We start from the raw sequence: 23,947 nt of genomic DNA, 5'->3' as shown, positions 1-23,947 counted from the left end.
TTTGTGAATCACGGCAGGGGTGGAGGCAAGAAAGGATTAGCTACGTTCTATGGAGAAACTTACGTACCATGGTAAGATTTCAGATTATATTCTGTAGGCAATGGGAAGCCATCAAACATTTCTGAACAGAAGTGTTATATATTCTGCTAAAGTTATAGAATACCAATTGGGGGTAAAATTCTAGAGGAAGTCAGTTAATAGGCTATTGAATTAGATCACTTATAGACAACTGAAATAGGTCACATAATGACAAAGACAGGAAATATAGAAGAAAAGTTTGAATGGGTATGTGGCAATATGCAACAGATTTTAATGTTTATTAAATTTGAAGTTCTTGCAAACTATCCAAGTGTATGTGTTCATAAAGTAAATGGAAATACAAAACTTCTCCAGTTTTGACATTCCCTGGAGAGGTTATATTAGGTTTGGATAGCTAAACCTATAAGGCTGAATCATGTAACCCAGGAACAGGATATAAATCAAGAAGAGATGTGAGATTTAGTGAATGGAATTATATTCATTTTCATAGAGACTGGAGGCAGATATATAGAAAAAAATGAGATGAAAAAATCAAGAGAAACATTTAGTGAAAGCCAAGAAGTGTTTCAGAATAGGTAGTCAGCAATATGTAATACTACAGAGCAATTAAGGAAAATAAAAGTCCAATGGATTTAAGAAGACATGCTAAACCAATTACTATGCCAACACAGTCTATATAATGTTTTAGAAACAATAATCTAATATGAATGAAAAAATTGTGGTAATGAGGCATGCACTGCCTCAACTTTTTGCTCTTCCCTAAGTAAATTTATCTATATCCAAACCCAGTCTTTATTTCTATCTTAGATGATGGCATGACCCTTCTCAGGTTCAAGGCCAGTCCTTTCTCCTGAGCTCTTCATCCTGTCCCATTTAGTCTTCTTTTTGGGGTGTATCTGTGTACACGCATGCATAGGTTTTACGTAAGACTGAGCATTTAGGAGGAACTCACTAGTGATTTGCTGAATCAATGTCAGAATCATTAATAATACATATTGAGTTCTACCTTCAACTACTCTATTGATATTGCTTTCTAGATGTCATCAATGACCTCAGAAAGAAACCCAGGGGTTGTTTCTCTCAGTTGCCCTCCTAACCTCTCTGAAGTATTTAATATTATTACCACTGCCTCCCTCTTGGGATTCTTTTCTCTCTAAACTTCCATTGTTATCAAAATTTAATGGCTTTCCTTATACTCCCTCCTCTGGGGTTTTTGGTTTTTTTTTTCCAGTTGCCTCTAAATATAGATTCTCTTAAGAGTTCTGACCTTGGCTCTGTTCTCTGTACTCAATCTCTCTGAAATGCCATGGATTCCCATAGCTTCGGTTATCACCTCTATGCAAACAATTTTCAAACATATCTTTGGTCTTTTCAGTATTCACAGATATATTCTACTGGTCCCACTTTCTCTCTCCAGCCCTGTTTCTCACTCTGATCCTGCTTTGCTACAGCCCACACCTTACAATGCCATTAAGCTGTATGGTAAGTAACTAAAATTACACCAAATAATATTTTTTAAATTGTTCCTTCTGAATGCAAGTATAGGCATTAGTTATCCAACTATTCTCATATCCAGACAGTGAATTATAGATTATAACTTTCAAGGAACTCTGAGATCATGTTAATGAAGCTCTCTCATTTACAAGTGCAGTCCAGAGAAGTGAAGTGAATGGTTTTAAGTATAATATCAAATTAGTGGCAGAGCCAGCTAAAGAAGCAGGTCCCCTTTTGACTAAATCACAGTGTTTCTGAAAGGGAGTAAAGAATCAAAAGGATAAATACTCTCCAGGTGCTTATTATCTAACTAGGGAGATAAAACACATGTGCGTCCCTCCCCCCTGCTTCCTCCCACCACACACACCAATATTTCTACTCCATAATCTTACTATATAAGGATGAAGTTCTGTTGAGAACAATCAGGGAATGCTCCCTGGAGAAGAGAAAGCTGAACTGGATTCCGAAACGGGTTAAGAACAGGACTACCAGCAAGCAGTACATTTAGGCCTGTTTCCCATAATTTTTAAAAAAGTTTTTGGACAACACAAGTATCATATTTTATATGAGAAGACTGGATTGTTAATTAAATGCCCAATTTAGAATTTCATATAAATCCAAATGATATTGTAGGATCTGAAAGTAAATGAAGATAAGGCTCCAATGACAATCTGATATCTCATAGAAGGTTACTGTTCCTGGACTCCTTATCTATTTTACCATTTAAAACTACTTCATTTCCTTTTATTCCTACCAAGTAGCCATGCGACCTGGGGCAGAATGCTGTACCTCTCTGAGTCTCAGTTATGTGTAAAATGGAAATGATAAAATCTACCTCGTATAGTTGGTCATTTACTCAGCTTCTGTGTTCCAAATAAAACCACTCATTCCCCCCAGCACCCAGCCTCTCTCAGAAGTTTAGAAAGGGCATCAGATTGTCAAGCGCTCTGGAGGAGTAAACTCTCTCCATCTCTCTCCAGTTTCCCCAACACCACTGGTAAAAGTGAAGAGGAAACCCCAGAATTGTGATCCTTATAGGACATCACCCATACCTCCCCCTCAACACTTACAGTCTCACCACACTCCATCTTCTCTATCTTAAAACTATAAGGACTAACTTCATTATACCCTTTACCTCTATTTTCAACAGTTCCCATAAGAGGTCAGAACTAATTTCCTCTTCTGATCCCATCTTCCATTCAGCACTTACCTCCCCATCCCCAACTCCTGTGCTTTTGGATTTCAAGATCAATCATCAGCAAAATATTTCCTCTATTCTCTCTCTTAATGGTCTCTTTACCTTTTACTCTATCTAAAGCCTGGTTTTTCCCTGAGGACACTGCTCTCTCAAAAAGCTCTTTCAAATGGAAAAATAAGGCCTCATTTTCTCTCATATACCCCTCTCCAATCACTGGGTCTAGCAATTGGGCCTTGTTCCTCAATACTACTTTCCAGACTCTTTCTTCTGTGTCTAAAAACCCCAAGCATTCAATCTCATGTCTTCATGAGATTCTCAAGGAATCTCATGACTCCCTGTTAAAGTCATCTACCAATCTCTAAGTAAGTCGCTATCCCTCATTCTTTGAAGAATTAGCTTCAGGCGTCTTTCCCCAACTTATTAAATTCCATGGCCTGTCACTACAGCCATTCCCTTGCCCTTGCTTGCTTCATGGTACTTACACCCAAATGCTAGTTAAAACCAGCTCTGCCTATTCCAGACCTGTGCCTGCACAGCTGAATAGGGTCAAGGAAAACACACCCTTATGGCCTGGACTTACTTTAAATTCATGATCTCTTATGTCAACTAGGGTCTTAATACCACCCAGCAACCACATTTCCCTAGTCATATACTCTCCCATTCTTCTGAACAACTATTTCAGATTGTTTTTTCTTTCCTCACCCTCTACTGCCCTCCCCATCCTGAATTTTAGATGATTTAAGATTACCATTTCATAAAAAAATATAGAAGGAATCAAAGATCTTCCACAAGCTCCCTCAATTACAAGCTATGTGCATCTGTGCCTAGGTACTCTGCCTTCCTGTTACTATAGAGAAATTGTCCCTACTCCTATTTAAAGCTAGCTCCTCCACTAAATTACATCCCCTTTCATCTACACAAGAAAATCTCTCCAGCAATTCTTCCCTCTAGTTCCTGCATCATAAAATTTTCTCTCTTATCGTCCCAACCAACATAGAAATATGCTATTTTTCTCTCAACTGAACCCCTTCAACTGCCACTTCTTTTCTCTGAGCTTATTTATAGCAAAACTCCTTGAAAGAGATGTCTATGCTCATTGCTTCTAATTCCTCACCTCTCATTCTCTCTTGAAGCCACTTCTATTAGGCCAGCAAAACTGCTTTTGTCGCGGTTATCAAGAACATCCACTTTGTTAAACTCAATTGTCAATACTTACTCCTCATCTATGATATAGTTGCTCCTTCTTTGAAACATTTCCTATACCTGGCTTTCAAAACACTATATTCTTATGGCTACCTCACTATTCACTAGCTTCTCTTTCTCTCAGGACTCCTGTAATGATTGCTTCTCATCTTCTTAACCTTGTAATACCGGAGTGCCCCTGAACTCTCAGTCTTTGAATCTCTTATCTTTATGACATATAACTGCCCTCCTTAATAAGCTCTTCCAGTCTCACAGCTGCAACACCTTTAATTTGATGAACCCAAATTTATAGCACCTTCTCTGACTTTAATCTTGAATTCCAGATTCCAATAACTTACTTATTTAACACTTCCAGGTGGATGTCTAACATGCCCAAAACCAAACTCCTGCTCTTCTCCCTGAAACCAGTTCTAATATCTTAGTAAATGGTAATTCTATCCTTCTAAACTTTCTTGGGCCCAAAACTTTGGAGTCATCTTTGAAGCTTCGATACATAACTTGTTCAACCAATTAGGAAATCCTGTTGGCTACATCTACAAAATATGTCCAGCACCCAATCACTCCTCTCTACCTCTTCAGCCACCACTATCATCCTCTTCCTGGATGATTCCAGTTGCTTACAAACCCGTCTCCATGTTCCTGCAGCGCAGTCTGTTCTTAATAGCAGCCAAAGTAATCCTTTTGAAACATCTGATATAGTCACTCGTCTGCAAAAAACCACCCACTACCTTCCAATCTCACTCAGAATAAAAGCCAAAGTCCTTAAAAGGCCTAGAAGGTCTTTTACAACCTGCCCCACCCCTTAATTCCCTAATCTCATCTTCTTATATTCTCTCTTTTGCTCCCTTGTACCACACAGACTCCTTGCTGTTCCTCAAAAACACCAAGCAAGTTCCTACTTCCAGACCTATACTATATTGTTGGTTACCTCTCTCTTCTCACAAATATGTCCCTATTTTTCCTTTACTTCCTCCAGCTTTTTTTGTTCAAATGTTGACTTCTTAGTGATAAGTTCCCTGGACATTTTATTTAAAATTGCAAACTACTCCAAACGCACCCATTCTCTATTCCTTTCCATCTTTATTTTTCCTAGAGTACTTATTACCATTTGACATACTTTTTGCTTTACTCACTTATTTTCTGACTCCTCCATTTAGTTAATACTTACTGAGTACTTACTTACCATATATATGCCAGAAAGTTCACATATTAATAAAGATTAAATAATGAATGCAAAGAGTTTCACATTACCTGACAAAGAGAAACATCGAAACAATGTAAACTACTTTAACAATGTGATCCTTAAATAAGCAAGCAGCTAAATCATCCATAATCAGATAATCTCTGCCAGAGAAATTTTATTTTTTTGAAACAAGACAAACAAATAAAATAACCTCAAGAAAAGGAAATTTCATACTCTAGTAACCGGTTCTAATTATTAAATCATTGTTGGAAACACAGATCTTTTCTATTTTCATGGCATGTGCTGTGTACTATTTTATTTCATGACCAAAAAAGGATTTCTACAGTTAAGCATTTAATAGTGACTATTATATGTAACAATACTAAAAAACATCTCTACAATAAGATGCAAGGGATACTTTGGCAAATGCCAACACATAAATAAACTACTCTCCAGCTCCAACAAACACATGTAAATTTAAGCTAGAAAAGAAAGAAAAATTAGGTTTCATAAATCATGGAAAGTCATTTAGCCTCTCAGAGTCTCAGTTTTATATTGCAAAGTTAGGATAAAAATAGTTGCTCTTATTATTTCATTGGGTAGTTACAAAGACCAATTAAAAATAATATGAAAATGCTGTCTAAAATGTAAGATTCTTTTATATATAAATACCACTGTTAAATCCCCCAGGGAGCATTCTGCAACTGATGTGATAAATGTGGAAAATGAAGTTACTGTTAAAATGTGTAAGACTTAAGTTTAAGCAAAAAACAAATGTGTATGGGGATAAGAAACAAGACCTCTTCTCAAGAAGACTTTCTAGACACCTCTTCTCAAGAAGACTTTCTTAACACCAAAGAATTGCTATTGTTTTCAAGCAAGTTTATGTTTTCTAGTTTGGTAAAATGCACAAAATCAATAAATGCTTATTTACCAAGAAAACTTCCCAAATAAAAATTAGAACTCTTTAGAGATTAGTGTTTACAACATATTCATTATATTAACAGCAATAAAATAGTAGATCAGATCTATTTGTAATAAAATAATTTAAAGAGATAACTGATTTATAGCAAAAACATTAAAATATTTTAGATTAAATCCATCATTACAAAGGAAAAAGGCTTGTGGAAGTCACAAAATGTCAAAAAAAAACACATCATCTCATTTCTGACAAAAGCTAAATTGGATAAAATTTGAGCACACAAATGAAAAGATGACAAAGATTCACAGGTTCATGGTCCAAATACACTTTTAAATGGCTCTTAGTTTCATAAGTTTCAAAGAGAGATTTCAAACGGTAAAGGTTTTTTTAAATTGCGCTTACTATTCAAATTAAATTATAGCTTTTCTATATTATCTGTTTTAATCACTAAATGCTATCTCCGAAGTCCTGTCCCCTGGCCCCAAAAAATAAATAAATAAATAAAAACATATTTTGTTGTTTCAGTTCGGTTTTTTTTTTTTAGTTATTCTTGAGAATTAAGCTAAAAACTTTCAAATTAAGAAAATTATGTCTAAAGAAATGAATGTACCTACTACAGAAGTACTTCTTGCCTCATTACTGAACTTACAAATGCTGAAAAAGGCAGAGATATCTGTCTCCACATAGTAGGGGTTTACTTATCACCTCCAAATATTCTCTCATGCCTCAAAGCACCCCTCAGCTGCCTTGGAAGGATGAAGACTTAAAACCTCTATCTCTAACTAAAAGCCTCTTAGGCACCTTCTCTCCTGTTCTCACTCTTCCCCTCCATTCGGGGAGCGGAAACTTCCTAAGTCTTTTTTATGCCCTCTCCTCTCTTCCACAGACACTTACTAATATCAGTGTATTATGTACTAGAAGTAGAGTTGAAAACAGATTCATTTTCTTCAAGGGATTTACAGTCTAATAAAGGTGCTGGATATGTAAGTATCTCTTAATAGTGCAGTGTGAGGACAAAGGGATATAAAGGATGCAAAGAAAACCCTGAAGAGAACACAAAGCACAGAAATGCTTAGTGGCTGAAAACATGAGCTTTAGGGTCACAGAGACTTGGTTTCACCATTTACCAAATAATAATTCAGGCAAGTTACCTAATCTAACTTCCTTTTTATAAAATAATGATATCTTATGACTAATAAAAATCAAAAAGCATGATCTATAGAAAGTAATTAGTGCTAAATACTTAACTACTAAAAAGTGTTCAACAAATAGCACTGTAGAAATACAAGAGTACCCTCTTTAGAAGGGAAAACAGGATGAAATCAGAAATAAAGGTGTCCTTTTAAGAAGGAATCCACTAATTAAATTAAAATGATGCAAAGCATCTGGTCCTAAAAGTACTTCTCACTTAAATCAGTACTGTAAAATGTCCTCATTAACTAAATGTACAAACGTAAACTTATTTAAAAAAAAAGTTTTAGTTAATGAATGTTTTAGTTAATACAAAAAGTACAAAAATCAGGGGCAAAATTTTTAAAAATATATTAGACGCGTACACATACGTCCTCATGCATGTGCATGCACACATCCAATGTAACTTTTCTTTATTCCCTATACTGTACTGTGACTACTCTGTAACTGCCAATTTGTATTTCTTAATCCCTTCCTGTTTTTCACCCAGTCCCCCAACCCTCTTCCCATCTAGCAACCATCAATTTGTTCTCTGTATCTATGAGTCTGTTTCTGCTTTGTCCATTTTTGTTCTTTAGATTCCACATATAAGTAAAATCACGCAATATTTCTCTTTCTCTGTCTGACTTATTTCACTTAGCATAATACCCTCTAAGTCTATCCATGCTGTTGCAAATAAGATTTCATTCTTTTTTTTATAGCCAATATTCCATTGTATATATGCACCACCTCTTCTTTAACCAATGGTCTATCAATGGACACTTAGGTTGTTTCCATATCTTGGCTATTTTAAATAATGCTGCAATGAATATAGGGATGCATATATCTTGTAACTTCTGATATATTCAAGCAGAAGGCTGGCCCAAAGCTTCAATCACAAAACCAATTCCATCATCAGTATTTTCCAATGTAACCATTAGCAAAGCATTGACCCTCTCTGGTTCTGCTGGTTTGCCAGATGGTTAACCTTTTTCCCATTTTCCCTGAGAATACTTGCCAGCAGCACTTGTGGCTGCAGCGTTTACCTCGAGATAACCCATAGATTACAGTCCTAATCCTACCTCCAAAGTTTGCCTTGAAATATCTCGCTTTTATTATTATTTTCACATTGCTCTAGTATACTGATAGTCTTTGGAAACAAATGACACCATTCTATTCATAGCATTCTCTTTACAAAATATAGTAATTCTCAATCGCTGAAGATGTCAAATCCTAGAAAACAGCATTCCTATGCATGATGTTAAATGAATGCTGACAGTGAGCTCCACTTTTTTTTTCTAAATGGGAAAAGGGTTAATGGAATTATCATTACTGTCAATCACACTAACATTTAGAGTTATTTCACAATAATGAACAAAAAAATAAAATCTAAGCACTAACAGATGTCATAAATACATTTATATTCATTCCTCTTCTCCTGACATATTTCAAAATCCAATAAAAACATTTCTAGCAAAAGTGAAAAGGTTATTTCTGAAAAGTAGAAATACAGATAAACATGCAAGCATTAGACACTCTTAATTCAAAATGGTCTGGAAACAAGTCACCTATCTTTTCATATCTAGTAAACAAATGCCTCCAGAGGACCTGGAAGAGGTTGCATTTCTTTAATTTAGTCATTACTGACCATAGTCATTATAATAAGAACTAAACCACTTGCCTTATTTAAATTGCTTGACTCCTATTGCCAATTTAATTTTTCTTCAATATTCCACGGAAAGAAAAGGTTCTTTTTAAAAAATATTCTCTTGTAAGTAATGTCCTAAGCACACACATAGCATGTTTGCCCAAGAACATTAAAGAATGTGTTCTACATTCTGACTGTGAACAAGCTTTTCTAGGAATGCAAATTTTGCTTTCAATACTTAACACAATGAACTACAGTGTCATAAGTACTGTTCACGTGCTATTAGTCATTCTGTTGAAAATTTATTTTAAAAAATAATAATAAAAGGCCTGTAGTGTATATAAAGCATTTGGGACACAAAAGACTTATTGTCAGACTATTTGCAGGATCCCCAAAATAGAAAAACAAGTCCCAAAAACAAATTAACTTGAGCTTATAATTACTTTTAAAAATGCTACACCACCAGAACCCTAAATTTTTAAATGCAACCAATCTATAGTGTAAAAGAGATGGCATAAATGATCTTATCATCATGGCATCTGATTGACAGAGATAAGAGACTATATTCTGTATTCTTTAGAGAAACAAAGGGGATTTGAGCTCTGGGACAGCTGGTGCATGTTGGCACTTAGTCTGGAAAATCTCAAGATTCTGAGATACATGTGTCCTTGGGTACAGTTTAATTTGTGTTATTTTCAGGTCTAACAGCTATATTTCCCAAACTAAAAGTGAGGGCATATTATTTGGTAATGTAGGAGCAAGTCTGAAAAACCAAGTTGAATACAAAGTGGTTTATATATGTCTTTGTTTTTTTTTTTCTGCAGAGTACTGATTCTTCAAAGATCTTATCTGGAAATATAAATAAAACAGGTAAAGGCCTAAGTATTCTAGCCAAAATGAGTGTGTCCATGGGGGATGGGCTAAGAACTGAAGAATAGGAGGTGCTTTGAGTCTCACCACTAATCCCAACACTGTCAGTAGTCCCTTAAGAGTTTCTCAGAACTCCTTCAAAAATATGATTCAAACTCAGCTGAAATGAAAACTCATATGGATTCATAAGCAGTCTGGAGGGGAAAAGTTATTAATATATCAGTTTAACCAAGAAAATGTCATATTAACCTGAAAATTGGTCAGATCATTAGAGCTCAAAGCATATTACTCTGAAACTGCATTTCCTTTCAGAAACAAACATTTCCATTCCAAATTGAAATGTAAGGTCAGAAACACTAAAAGACGGGAGTTGACCTATTCAGTAAACACTTGCTCAACAAATACTTTTACCAGAACAAATTTAGGAAAACATAGGGAATTCATGCCTTAATAAATAATCTTGCATATAATTTTCTCATCCCATCATGCAAATCTGAATTCACTATTAAAATTAGAAAAAGTCACATATCCATTCTTCAGGCTATCTATATAGATATTTTTGTTCTTCCCAGAGCAAAAATGAATCAGTCGCTCCCCTTTTAGTGTAATAACTTTTCTGCACAAACTTGAAATCATATAAGTTATTTTGTTCTGTTTATATACGTTGAAGTTATTTTGTTTTGTTTTATAGTCACTAAGTTAAAACTTTCAATAGGAAAAGAATATTCAATGTCTCTTACTCTTTCTAGCCTGGAAAGGTTCAGTTAAAAACTGAAAGTATTGGCATCATTCAGTGATTTATCCCTCCATAATTTTGAATACTATTCCATGTTTACCAGGTTAGTTGTTAAAAATTCTAAATCATAAAAAGGCACAATTTTCCTGCTTGTTTTTGTCCTTTTTTCTATTTGTATAAGAATGAAGAAAATGTCTCTTTTAAAATAATTTTTTTAAATATTCACACTGAGCATTAGCATGGCCCTTTACAAATGTCAAAAGTGCTTTCATATACATTATCTTCTATACATATTACCAATCCTAAGACTAGATTGCCTGGTACAAAATTCTGGTTCAACTACCCTGTGTGACCTTGAGGAAACTACTTAACCTCTCTGTCTCAGTCTCCTCATTTATAAAGTGGGAATAAGGATAATTCTTATACCTCACAGGATTGTTATAAGAATTTAAACGAATATATGTAAAATACTTAAAATAGTGCTTACTACATGGTACACACTACATAGTTGTTAGCTATTTTTTTAAACTACTGTCACTATCATCAATCATTATGTTTAGGTCTCACAACAGTATTGTAAAGGTAGGGGGCAGCAAGTATCATTTTACCCTTTTTCCAGATAAGGGAATCAGGCTCAGAGAAGTCAACTGACTAACTCAGAGGAAACTTCAACACTTCCATGTTATGATTCATGTTGGGCAGTGGAAACAGCATGACATTTACAAAGTTCCAGTTCCATCTCTTCAAGCAGAGGGCACTAGACAATCATGTCACTTCTCTGAGCTTCAGTTATTCATCTATCAAATGAGGACCTACCTCATAAGGCTGTTAGGAGAAACGACTGAGATAATGAATGTAAAACTGCTTTGTAACTGAGATGATGTATGTGAAACAGTTTTATAACTATAAAAACTATACCAAAATGTGTTAACATTACTATTAGCTACTTTGATTGCATTGATGAATACGGAACATTCATTTATTCATTCATTAATCTTTTTTTTCTTATTAAATTATTGATAGAACTTTTCCAATATAGAAGTGTCATCCTGAGTATTTTGTGTAATTACCGTATATTAAGTGACAACTTGGACTGGATTAGCATAGTGAAGGACTTTAGGTAACCTGCAAAGTATCTATTCCAGTACCATGTGCTTAAAGGAAATTCAGTAAAATCTTAGCCACAAGAAATAAGAGAACAAACCAAATGACAACCATTTGTATTTTCCTTTCTAATTTTAAAACAAACAATAGTAAATATTTTCAATTAAATCACAAAGAAACTCAGTAGATGTATTATTATCACAGCAGTAATCATAATACATTAAATTTGTGTGTACTATAGTTTTCAAAGCATTACACACATATCATCATAGAAATACAATCAATGTTATTCTGTTTGTTCACAGGTATATTTTAACATTCATAAAACTTCCACTCTTAGGCAAGTCCTTAATTTCAATGTCTCAAGATAAAAAAACAAAGGAATTAGACTTCATAATAGATAAAGTATCTTTTTAGAGCTATTGTATTTATGATTTTGAGTCTGTGGTTATAAAAAAAGCAAAAAAATTAATGAAAATTTATAATTACAAAATATAATAAACTTACTAAAAATTAGTAATTTTAAAATGTCACTTTTTAAAATCTTACAATTAAAACATTCAAAATATCCAGAAAACTGGATAATGGCATTTTATAGTTAAACTTATTAGTAAATTTCGGAATTACAGAATATTTCCAAAAAAATTGGATAATTGCATTCACTAATATAAGGTTACAATTCAGTAACTATCAATATACTATACATAATATAATATGAAATATACATGATACCAAATTAATTCACACTTATAGTTCAGAAAATACTTTAGAATATTTCAGTTCCTCAGAGATATTGTGAATATAAACCATAACAATGTAGTATTAAAAATACAAAAACTTCAATTATTTAAGGTATCTTGCTAGTACATACAGCATCAGATTCTATACCAAGCAAATAAAACCACTCCTAATAGTATCTCATAGAATCCAAAAGAAAAAAAAAAATTTTTTTCATACACATGTTTTCATACCACATACTGTTCATATTACAGTTTACCAAGTACCTATTTGCAAAGCACTATGCAGGCTACCATCACTCAAAAATGATATCAGATTCCTCCTTTTCAAAAGCATAAAACAAAAGCCAAGTAGGGATAGTGCCATGGAGAAAAAAAGAAAGTGTTTTTCCTCTACCTGGACTACCAGGGTATTTTTCCACCTAATGATTTCAAAATCAGAATAAGCCACATATCTGACTAAAGATGAGGAACGGTTCATGTTTTTCATGCACATAACCAATATATGCTTTTAGCTATTGGGGGAGGGGGGAGCAGTGATGGATTAGTTATGATTTTATATATACACAGTGAATCTGTCAGGCCCAACAAAAATCACTATGTGACAGTGAAATCTAGAACCAGGGGTTACAAGATCACTTCTAGCAGTAAATAGTTGTGACTTTGCAGAAAACAATACTAGCCTTTCCTGGCCTTCTAATGCTTATTGTGTCTTTGGGTAAGTTATAAACTTCTCTAGGTCTGTTCCCTCATCTACAAACTTACAACGTTGGACTAGAATTCAAAAGTATCCGAATCAGTGGTTTTCACTTTAAGTGAAGATTTTTGGGCCCATTCCAAGTGATTCAGAACATCTGGGCTGGAATCTAGAAAGTTAAATGTTCACTAAGCACCACAGGTGACTGAAATAGGCAGATGATCTTCAGCCACGTTTGAATACTGCAAGTCCTAGTTATACTAAATGATCTCTAGTGCCCCTAACTATATAAAAAGATGACATAATTTGTTTCAGTGCCAAGGTCTTAGGAATTCTGGATCTAGAGTAATGTGCAGAACATAGCAGATGCTAAACAAATATTTATAGAGAGGAAGAAAGGGAGTGAGGGAGGAAGGGAGTGAATAAAAAAAGAAGGGAAGGGAAGGAAGGGAGGAGGCCAGCTAGCTAACTGGTTATATTTCTGGCTAAGAAACATACAAAATGGTAGTAAAATTAAAATTGGGTAAAATATATATCGCCAACTGGAAAGCAAAGAGCTCAGTCTCTATACAATTTTTTTTTACACACTTACAATTTTAAATATAGCATGAGCCCTTGTCACACTGCAAAGTACCAAGGAGGAAAAGAAAAAAAAAAAAGTAAATAGAAGCCAAAGAATACTAATGGAAAATTACTGATGACTAAAACTCAGTTACTATTTTCCCCAGGTAGAAGAAAAAACAGAATTTTAAGGACTAGGACTTGGAATCAGGATTAAAGTTTGAAGTTACTGGTTACTCATATGCATAAATTTCATTTGGGAGTAATATGTGGATTCTAGAAATACTGCTGGCAATATTAACTTTTGTCCATTTTTTATTTCCATTTTCCCATTCACTTACATTATAATTTTTGAGGTGTTTTATCTTCACTTCTGATGATCTTCAAATGTCAATGGCTCTTAACACATTAACTGTAAACAAACACAAAGGAACTTAGGGGAATTCAGATATTTAAGGAATCCTACAATAAAGTATTCTAAATTACTCTGTAAATCCTTCGGGGAAGCAAAGGTGGGGGTGGGAGGAGACTTTGGCACTGTTTTCTTGCTTCATAATCCATCCAATGTTTAATCCAAAACTCCTCTTTTGAATGAAAATGATACTATCATCTTAATCATCAAGCAAAGAAAAAAAAATCAACGTATTATCTGTGAGAAGAAAAGAACATTTGAAACTGGAGAAAATTCTCTTCAAATATGGAGATTCTGAACTCAATAATGTATTGTGTACCTTCTCCATCTCCTCCTCAGCAGTGCAGCAGTCAAAGAAACTCATTTCCTTGTCACGACCACCCAAACAAACTTCCCTGGGCTTGCCCTCTTACTATCAAGTATTGACCTGGACCTGGGGCACCAGATCTTCAGATACAATCAGTTCTCTATAGCACATTGACCCTGGAGTTAAAGAGACTTGGGTTCAAATGTCAAACTGCTCACTCTAATCTTCAGTATTCTCATCTGTAAAATGGAAACAATAATACTGTTTATTTTATACAATTATGAGGATTACATGAGGAAATACATATTATGAGATTTAGCACTATGCCCAGCATATAGCAAGCACTCTTAATAATAAATGTTAAATGCTATTATTAATATTATTATTGCTGTGATTATTAATACTGTCAATGCTGTAACTGTCTTCCCTTTGAAAAGCAAAGCTTTTCTCAAGTGTTTATATTTTTAGGTCTGCCTTTGGTTAGAACTGAATATTATCCGACACTAATAATGGAAGATATCTGTATCGTATAAAATCTTTTGAACAAGCTGGGCTTCTTGGCTCAGCTCAGAAAAATTAAGGCTTGTAATCACTAGCCCATCATCAGCTAAAGTTATTACCCCTTTCGCTAATGTATATCTGCCTAACAAAGTCCTACTTGAATAATTGCACAATTCTGTTAAGAAAGGAGATGAATATAGTTGTGACCCATGCCTAGTAAACCCTCTGAGCTCAATAAATAATGCCATATCAATCCAAAGGAGACTACTCTACCCCCTTCTATTCACTCTCAAATGATTAAACTCCTCATGTTTGACATCACATGCTTGAAATATTAATATTTGTTAGGTGACACAAAAATACATAACACAGATTTCTCTGAATTTTCAATCAAATTTTTAGATCAAAGATATAAAAAAATATATATACACAAAATACTAACAAAAGCATTCATAAACTAACATGGTCAAAAATGACCGGCTAAATTTCTCTTATGGAAATCAAACCTTTATAACTAAAATAAGAGAAAATACCTAAGTAGAACCTGACGTAATACTTTTGGGGAAAATAAAATACATGAATACATGGCTTGGAAATAAACATCAAACTGCAGAGGATTAAGCAGTGAAGGCCATCTTCCTCCTCATCACCACCACTTTACCATGCAATTCCTTGATTCCATGAAACAGCACAGTTGCTCATTCTTCATTTGATTTCTATTTGCCTTGCACTTAATGATCTAGCAATACTGTATGTGTCCTTTTTATTTTATGGTCCTAGATTAGGATCATAAAAATCTGGCCCAATATACCAAAAAAAGGTAAAAGATAATAAACTACATTTAGAGTATTTCAAAATACAATTCTCTTTTTTGGTATGGTATGCAATATATCATCTCAGTGTATTTTCTATTTTGGTCATTGCATGTGCAAGTCTAAGTATGTCTCTTGCATAAGAGAAGTGTTGTAGATTTTAACTGAAAAATGCCTTCCTTGCTTTAAAATGATTCATTTTTGTATACCATGGGAGAAGCTGCCAATTATCTCCAATACCCAGTCTCACCTATTCCTTAGACACAGAACCTCCAACTCGTAGCACAGCACAGGGCCTTCCAGAAAAGACTATATATCCTAGCCTCCCTTGTGGCTAGGTATGGCATGGGACCATGTTCTGGCCAACTGGATGTAAGCTTAAAAGACGATATGTGACTTCAAAAAAATATCCTTTAAAAAAAGAGAACATGCCTTTCTTCTTCCCTTCCTCCTTCCTTTTAACTAGAATAAAGATGTAAAGGTTAGAGTTCCAAAGGCAATTCTGGTTCATGAGGTAACACTGGAATGTAAGATCACATACATTAAGTTAGAAAGAGTCTGTGTCCTTCAAAGAGTCTGTAATACTTCAGATCTACTATATCAAATCTATATTGATTACTTTTGGATGCATGAAAAAAATAAAATTCTCTCTATTTTAAGTCACGGTTTAGATTTCTGTTATATTCTGCTAAACCTAAACCCTAACTTAAAATGAAATAAAGGAGAGTTCTCCAAGTATCAGTATTTAGGTTTTTGAACTCTACATATTAAAACATATTTTAAAAGTTATTTTTTTATATTGAAAACATAGTATCAGCTCTTATTTAATCTAGACTAAAAAATATTTAATGAACTCAAGAGTTAATCACATCTGGTAAGTGTTTGAAAGAATGAAAATTCATCAGCTCTTACTACCATGGGTACTATGTACTTGAGCAGGAGAAGAAGTATGAAGCTTGCTCATTAGTGGTGTATAGTGATGACAACGCTGTTGCATACACAGAAATACATTAAGAAGGATAAGCACAATTAGTTCTGTGTAATAAAGTTATAGGAAAGGGAATTGAGGTTATTATTTTCATTAAGAGGGCATCTTCTCTAGTTCCTTTAATAACCTTGTACCAATCTTCTTTTTTTATAGTTCCATTTTTAACCTGACTTCCTGTGGAAAGTAGTCTTATAAAATCAGTCCCAATCCTTGATTATCATCCTTCAATAATGTTTAATCCTATCCATTCATTTAACTAAATCATGTAGAGTAGGCACAAAGATAGCAAATGCTTTACCTACAAAACTAATTTCCTTAAAAGGAGAAAATATTCTATACTAAAGTCTAGAGAATTTCCACTGGCCAGCTCCTGAATCACATACAACCTTTGGCCCTGGTGATTCTGAATACAATAGCATTAATCTGGCAGCTTTCCAAAATAAATTTACTGCTTTCTGGACATCTGTATCTGGGTTATTTCCTTCCCTTGGGCATAATCCAGGCTTTATTGGTTCAGGTGATAGCCTGAATTACTTCTTTATAACATTTTTTTTAAATGCATGTTACCGCTAATGTATCTCACCAAAGATCTATTTTTAAGAAAAAGCCTAAAACATGTATTCTTGATTTGTGTTATTCGTGGCTGAGAAAGACCTCAAGAAATTTCCTAAAAATAAGATATAATAAATCCACAAGAGATGACTTTTACCGTCCACTACTTCAGTAACTATTTTAACAAAAACGCTCTCCAAGTTATAGGCTTACAGCAGCTCTAACACAGACCTTACCTTAGTTTCAATTAATATTGATGGAGTTACTGGCAACAATTAGTAAAAGAACTAAGGTAGAGGTTCTCAAACCTTAGCATGCATCAAGATCACCTCAAGAGCTTGCTAAAGCACAAACTGTGGGCTCCACCCCCCAGAGTTATTGATTCGGTTAGATCTAAGGTAGGACAGGGGAATCTGTATTTTTTAACAAATTCCCTAAGGATGCTGATATTACTGGTCTGGGAACTACTAATCTATATTAATAGAAGACCACTGATGATAGCACGAAGAGGAAAGAAGAAAAAGTGGGACCCAATCTCACCTTCAGTATTAACTTGCATACTTTTGATTAGTATTAATCTCCTTAAATGTTCTTTCAGAGTGCCCACACAATAATTACTGATTAGTTCACAGTAATAATAGATCTTATCTTACAGAACTTTCAATACAGTCTTTTTAGGGTCCTGGAAAAATAAAATCCGAAATAAGTAATTTTTAGCCTACCTATATGTTCAATGTCTAACGCAAGGTGCTTATAAGGCCAAGGTTGGAGGCTCAATCTGTTAGCTTCATTTTGTCCTGTAGCTAGCTATAGTTTCTACCACTAATCCTGACCATCTGCCTCAGAAGACATGCCAAGAGTCACGAGACAATGTAAGAATGTGTGATTGAACACAAATCCATCACCACTACTGGAAAAACAACCCAAAAGCACATTTCCTATCGACATATCTCTAAGTGACCTTGAAGTTGAACCTAGAGATGAGACCTGGCAATGAAATGTCTTTTAGACATCTTAAAAACTCTTCTACCTCTTCCTGCTATAAGTACCATCGAAATTCATGGAAACAGAAATGCAGGATTTGCTGTTTTCAGATAATAATTTTAAGGAAGACATGCCAACTAAAAATGTAGTTAGCTGGAGGACACGTGTTTAAGTATACTATAGGTACCTCCTTTTTGAATTTTTTATCTAAATGTAAATATGAAATGCTCATAAATGCTAATAAATTTATAAACTAGAAATCAACTGATAAACTAAATCTGAGGAAAACAAGTGATGGCAAGAATAACTACAGCATGAGGATATATAAAAGATGAAAGAAATACACATTAAATAAAATGACTGACAAGATCGGAGAACAAAGCAATCAAGAGTAGCAGATGGAAAAGCAAGTAGATTAAGGGAACACAGTACCATGAAGATATATTGGACTAGACACAGAAAACAATGCAGCCAATAAAGTCAGGAGGCTTTATAAAAGAGCAACTTTAGCTTGAGTCTGAAGCTGTGACTTTACAGGCCAAATTCAACAAAAGGAACCCCTTTTTAATCCTTTCAGTGGAAACATATTAAGACATGTGGTGAATATTGTAGTCAACTTTTTTTAATTCGAATATTCATGTGGTACCTATGTAGCACTAGATATACAGTTGACTCTTGAACAATGTGGGGGTTGAGTCACCCACCCTCACGCAGTCGAAAATCTGCATATAACTTTTGATTGCCCCAAAACTGAGTCGTCCCTCAGTATCTGCAGGGGATTGGTTCAGGGAACCCCCACAGATACCAAAATCCATGGATACTCAAGTCTTCTATATAAATGGTGTAGATCAAAGCTCAGTCGGCCCTCCACATCCATGGACTCCCAACTACTGACTGAAAATAGTACAGGTATTTACTGAAAAAACAACCCATTGTAAGTGGACTCACACAGTTCAAACCCGCGTTGTTCAAGAGTCAACTGTACTAGCATTTGATTACATGTAGTAAAAAGTAATCAATGAAATCCATTCAAGCAGCACATTTTATAAGTGTGCAAACTGAAAAATGAAAAACCAGAGTAAGAAGGCAGAATAGTACCAATACAGTGTCCAATTCTGCTGTATAATTTAAACAATTCTGAGGCTCAGGTCTACCCTAGCTATCATACATAGCCTTAAGTATGGTTTTATCCGTATCCTGTGTAAGTCACACTTACATCAAGAATCAGAGCAAGACCAACAATGAAATTATGAAATACAACCAAATTATCATTGTGCTTAAATAAATTTTTTCACAACTCCTCCTCTCTCTGTGGGGCTGGACATGTTGAACGGACAATAAATAGCAAGATATACAAGAGCTGCTGAATAGTTTGCTGAAGTTGGGCAATACCAAGCAGGACTCACTAAAGAAAATTACCTTTTTTTAAGGATGCAAGATGAAATAACTATAGCTGATTAGGAAACTGCTATCTGAATATCATATAAAAAATAAAACTGCTCTCTTGTGACCAAAGGCATTAGGCCTATGATGACATAGAAGATAAAGCAAGAGCAAGTCTGAGATGACTATATATATAAATAGAGAGAGAGAGAGAGAGAGAGAGAGAGAGAAAGAGAGAGAGACTCACTCAACGTATGTTTACTGTGAACTACAGATTTCACAAGAGCCAATCATCCAACTTCAACAGAGTGTGTCATTTTTTAAAAAAGAGCAATCAGATGAGTTAGTGTATTATTTTTCAGATTTACATACTTCCCGGAAGAGTGTAAAACATATTACAAATTAACACACTTAAACATAACATGGTAGATGAAGATTTAAACTAAATTCATCTAATAAAAGTACTTGAAATTAGAGATAAGATATTACCAACTTCAGTTACATATTTGACTGGTCTTTCTGCTAAACTAAAGAGAAAATACGATTATATAGTTTCTACTTTCAAATAGGAAGCATATATCTTTTTTGCATAAACAATTTTCCTTGGAGCTAAACACAGCAGAAATGTATGTCAATCTTGTGTGTAAAAGACATTCTGTATTGAACTGCATTATTACTATTACTTTGCAGGAGCTATCGAAACAAATTCAAAAGGCAATTTCCTGATTGAAAACTGAAAATTTGAAATAGAAAATTTCCTAATTGTAGAAAACAGAAAGCATAAAAATAAACTACATTTTAAGGGCAATATTTCTGCAAAAGGCTGAGATATAGTTCAAACACCGACAGTCTGCTTAAACATAAGCTAACAAAAGTAAAACAATCTGGATAGGCACTTAACATAGCTATTATAACCATGGCTGTCTACCTTACTTGTGTATTAGAATCACCTGTGATTGTCAGCTGAGATTAAGTTTAAATATAAGCTTCCTAACAATTGTCTACAATGCAGCTAATTCTATACTGTTGATTAAAGAGAGTGCCACCAACAGGTGTAATGACCCGTGAACTAAAAGATATAAAAGAATTTATCAGGAGTGACTTCTATACAGTAGACATTCCAGAAGAGAAAAATGAAAGCTGGCATTCTCCTATGGAAAGCAGAGTCATGCTTACACGTTTGTCCACAGAGGATAAAGCTAACATACTATAGTCAAAATTCTTTCAAAAAGTTCTTAATTTTCTCAAATTCTAATGTCATTAACATAATTTTTTTATTAAGAAGTTAAAATAGATATATAAACTTTATAGTTGCTGGGTTTTCTTCTACCTTTAGGAAATAAATGTGCTTAAATGGTACAATTAGGTACATTAATTTAAAATAATAACAGACATTTATATAGTATAATTTCAAAAATCCATAGCAAAGGTTATTTATAAAAGGAATAGCTAATAAGAACGCATTCATAATTGATAAGAATAACTGATAAGAATGAAAAGAATTGATAAGAATGCATTCATCATATTAGATATAATCATTAAGATAAAGAATGATAGAATTTTAGAGTTCCAAGGGACCTTACAGATTTATTAGATCCACTCTCTTATTTTAAACTTCAGAGTAGAAAGATTAAATGATACAGGCCACATAGCTACCTGAGCCAAGAACTTTAGAGCCTGGGCCTCCTGACTTCCAGTACTTTGCTCTAACAGACTATGCTGCCTCCTGTAGTTCTAAAACCTCTCACTTGGATAAGAGAGTTCCGGTTGCCTCACTGGTTTTCTTTTACATCCTATTCTGAACCATAGTTGTCATTTGTAAATTTTCCAATCTGTTTTCCAAATGATTTTATAGCTGAGTAAATAAATCCTTAGCTTTCCGAATTTCAGAGTAATAAATATAGATTTCGCAAAATACTTGAAACAAATGCACAAGTAACCAAAGAAAAATTCTCTCCTGGATAATCCAATCTACAAATTCAAAAAAAAAAATTATTGAGCATGTTATTGGCATTCAGGGTCTCTGTTAACTCCTGGGGATATGAAGCTGAGTAAAATATGGTCCTTATACTCAAGTAGTTGATAGCCTAGTAGAGAAGACAATTAAACCAACATTATACTGTGCTTGTTAAGGACTCTGAAAAAGGAGTGGGCAGGTGTATAGAGGAAGAGAATCTAATTTAGAATGATAGGATCAGCTAATGATTTCCCAATGAGGTCCTGAACAGCAACAGGAAAAAACAGCAGTATCACCCACATTTAACGAGTCCAAAATGAATTTAAAAAGATACAGCAAATTCAATTAATTCAGGGGGAAAAAATGAAAATTGTGAGTGCTTTCACACACCAGATAAGTATTTAATAACTCTCCAATAACAATTAAGACTATTTTCAATGAAAAAGAACCTGATTTCATTGTGGCTATATAACAAATACAGGTCTCCTATTGTTTAACGAAATTTTAAATCACTATTTTAAAACCAAAGAAAAAAACTGCATCTAAAACATGTCTAGTTAATATTCATAACAACTCTCTGCAAAGCGGAATACTAAGTCCTCTTCAAAATTACAGAAGAAAAAAAATCTCATTACGTAGGAGAAATAACCTGGAGAACTGGTAACCTAAGAAGGAAGAAAAGTACCACTTATTATCCACTCAAGTATAAGGACTGCTCAGATTTCTAGATAATGATTTTTCAGCTCTAAGATTTAGAAAAGAGAAACACAGTGGGCATTTTAATTTACATTTTTAAACAAAGTTGGGGGAAGAGGGGTTCAGAGTATAAGATAAATAGTGAAAGAGATAAGGAAGTGAAGTGATGGAAAAAGAGAAAAGGGGTGAGCAAGAATCCAAAACCAAAACATTGGGACGAATGGAAGAAAGACAGCACGATAGTTTGGGAAAGAGTAGTAAAGAAAAGCAGGCAGGAAATGGGAGAGAGGGGGAAGGGCTGTCTTAAAAAAAAATGATTTGAGAGGAAATGAGATATCAGGAAAACTAATGAACTGGGGCTACCTTTACCGAGGATAATACAAGAGAGAGCCCCGGGCGATAAAGAAGCAGTGAGTTTTAACCACCTTTTTCCCAGCCTCTAAGCCCCAGAGAAGGAGGAAGAAGTGCCTCTCAAGTGTCAGGGAAGGAATTCCGACGCAGCCTTCGAGAACCAGAGTCCGCGAGTTGGGGCGCCATCCACCGAGTCCCCGGCCCCTCTCACCCCCTCGGACGCTGGGCGGGGCCCTGGGCGTCCAGGTTACCTGGACAGGGAATCCACGCTGGGCGGCCGTGCTGCCGCCGGCTGGGAGTCAAGACTCTCGCAGCTCGAGCTCTTCTCCATGGCGCGGCGGGGACAGCGGGACAGAAAGGCTGAAGCGACCTCCGCGGCTGCCGGGCGGGAGGAGCGGAGGGCGGAGTGCGTCGGACAGGGGCCGCGGTCAGGCCAGCGCCGGCCCGGGAGGGAGACCGGAAGCGGCCATGTTCCCCCAGACTGCACCGCGCCCAGGGGCTGCTGGAGAGCGGGAGGACCCTGCGGCGCCCCTCCGACGCCGGCCGCGACGCGCGGCCTCTGGGCGCTGGGAAAGGGAGGTGACAGCTCCCGGGATGCAAGAGTCCCTTGAGGTGGAAGGGAAGACTAGCCTAAAAAAAGGAGAGGAATTTTAGAAATAGAGGATTAAGGGAATTCTATGAACGGCGGTCCTAAGAAAAGAAAGACAAGGATCTGAGGGACGGGGATAATTGAGAGGAATGTGGGGATCAAAGAAAGTGAGAAGACAGCGTAATAAAGGAATGTGGGAGACCGATAGGATAAGGAGCAGAAAGGACCTTGGGTGGGCGCGGCGGGGGAGGGTCAGGAAGGGAAGAAGAGAACATTGCGGCAGGTAAAGGATGAGGATAGCCATGAGATGGCAAAATGTTCACCAAATTGGGAGCTGAAATAATGATCAGATAATTATTAGTTAAATAATGATTAAAGATTGTTTTAGAGCCAATCATACGTAAATTCAAATCCTGCCTCTGCCAGTTACTTGCAGTGTAACCAGGGCATTGAACATCAGCTTCCTTATCTGTAAAATAGGAAGAATAATTGTTGCTTCACAGATTAGATTAGTTAATACATCTAGAATGTTTAAAACAACGCTTGGCACATAGTAAGCACTCAAATGTTAGCTATTAGTGCTACTACCTACTTTATTAGAGTTGTTGGAATGGACTATATATAAACAGTTTCTAACACAACTTCAATAAGTGGTAACTGTAGGAGGGAAAGATACAGGAATGTTGGGAAAGAAATAAGAAGTGATTGACATGGGAATGGTGATGGGGAAAGTGTAGGACAAATTGGAAAAAAAAATTAATGCTCCTCATTCTATTTCCATTCCATCCCTGACCCAACATTGTAGGAAAGGCACTGGAAAAGAAGCTGAAACGTTCAGTTCTACTGTGACTTT

The 23,947-nt window shown here is 35.3% G+C and overlaps 1 protein-coding gene across 8 annotated transcripts in view; it reads right to left on the bottom strand.

Annotated features, from left to right (window-relative positions):
* MTMR2 (myotubularin related protein 2) overlaps positions 1 to 23,008 on the bottom strand; it is a 98,143-nt gene extending 75,135 nt beyond the window's left edge. For 3 of the 8 annotated variants that reach the window (XM_039881993.1, XM_039881999.1, XM_039881998.1), the window contains exons 1-2: positions 22,757 to 23,007; positions 13,904 to 13,974 (exon numbers count right to left, since the gene is read on the bottom strand). Coding sequence is in view for 1 of the 8 variants with exons in the window: in XM_039881992.1 (XP_039737926.1) it covers positions 22,757 to 22,836 (80 nt within the window). In the remaining 7 variants the exon portion in view is untranslated. Of the gene's footprint in view, positions 1 to 13,903; positions 13,975 to 22,579; positions 22,713 to 22,756 lie in introns of those variants that run through there. The other 5 variants (XM_039881995.1, XM_039882001.1, XM_039881997.1 and 2 more) reach the window with 4 other exon arrangements.
* Between the last annotated feature and the right edge of the window lie 939 nt (positions 23,009 to 23,947).

Source organism: Pteropus medius, unplaced genomic scaffold, assembly GCF_902729225.1.
Source record: "Pteropus medius unplaced genomic scaffold, Ma_sr-lr_union100, whole genome shotgun sequence".
Classification (NCBI taxonomy): Eukaryota; Metazoa; Chordata; class Mammalia; order Chiroptera; family Pteropodidae; genus Pteropus; species Pteropus medius.
This window is presented reverse-complemented; position numbering and strand designations above follow the sequence as displayed.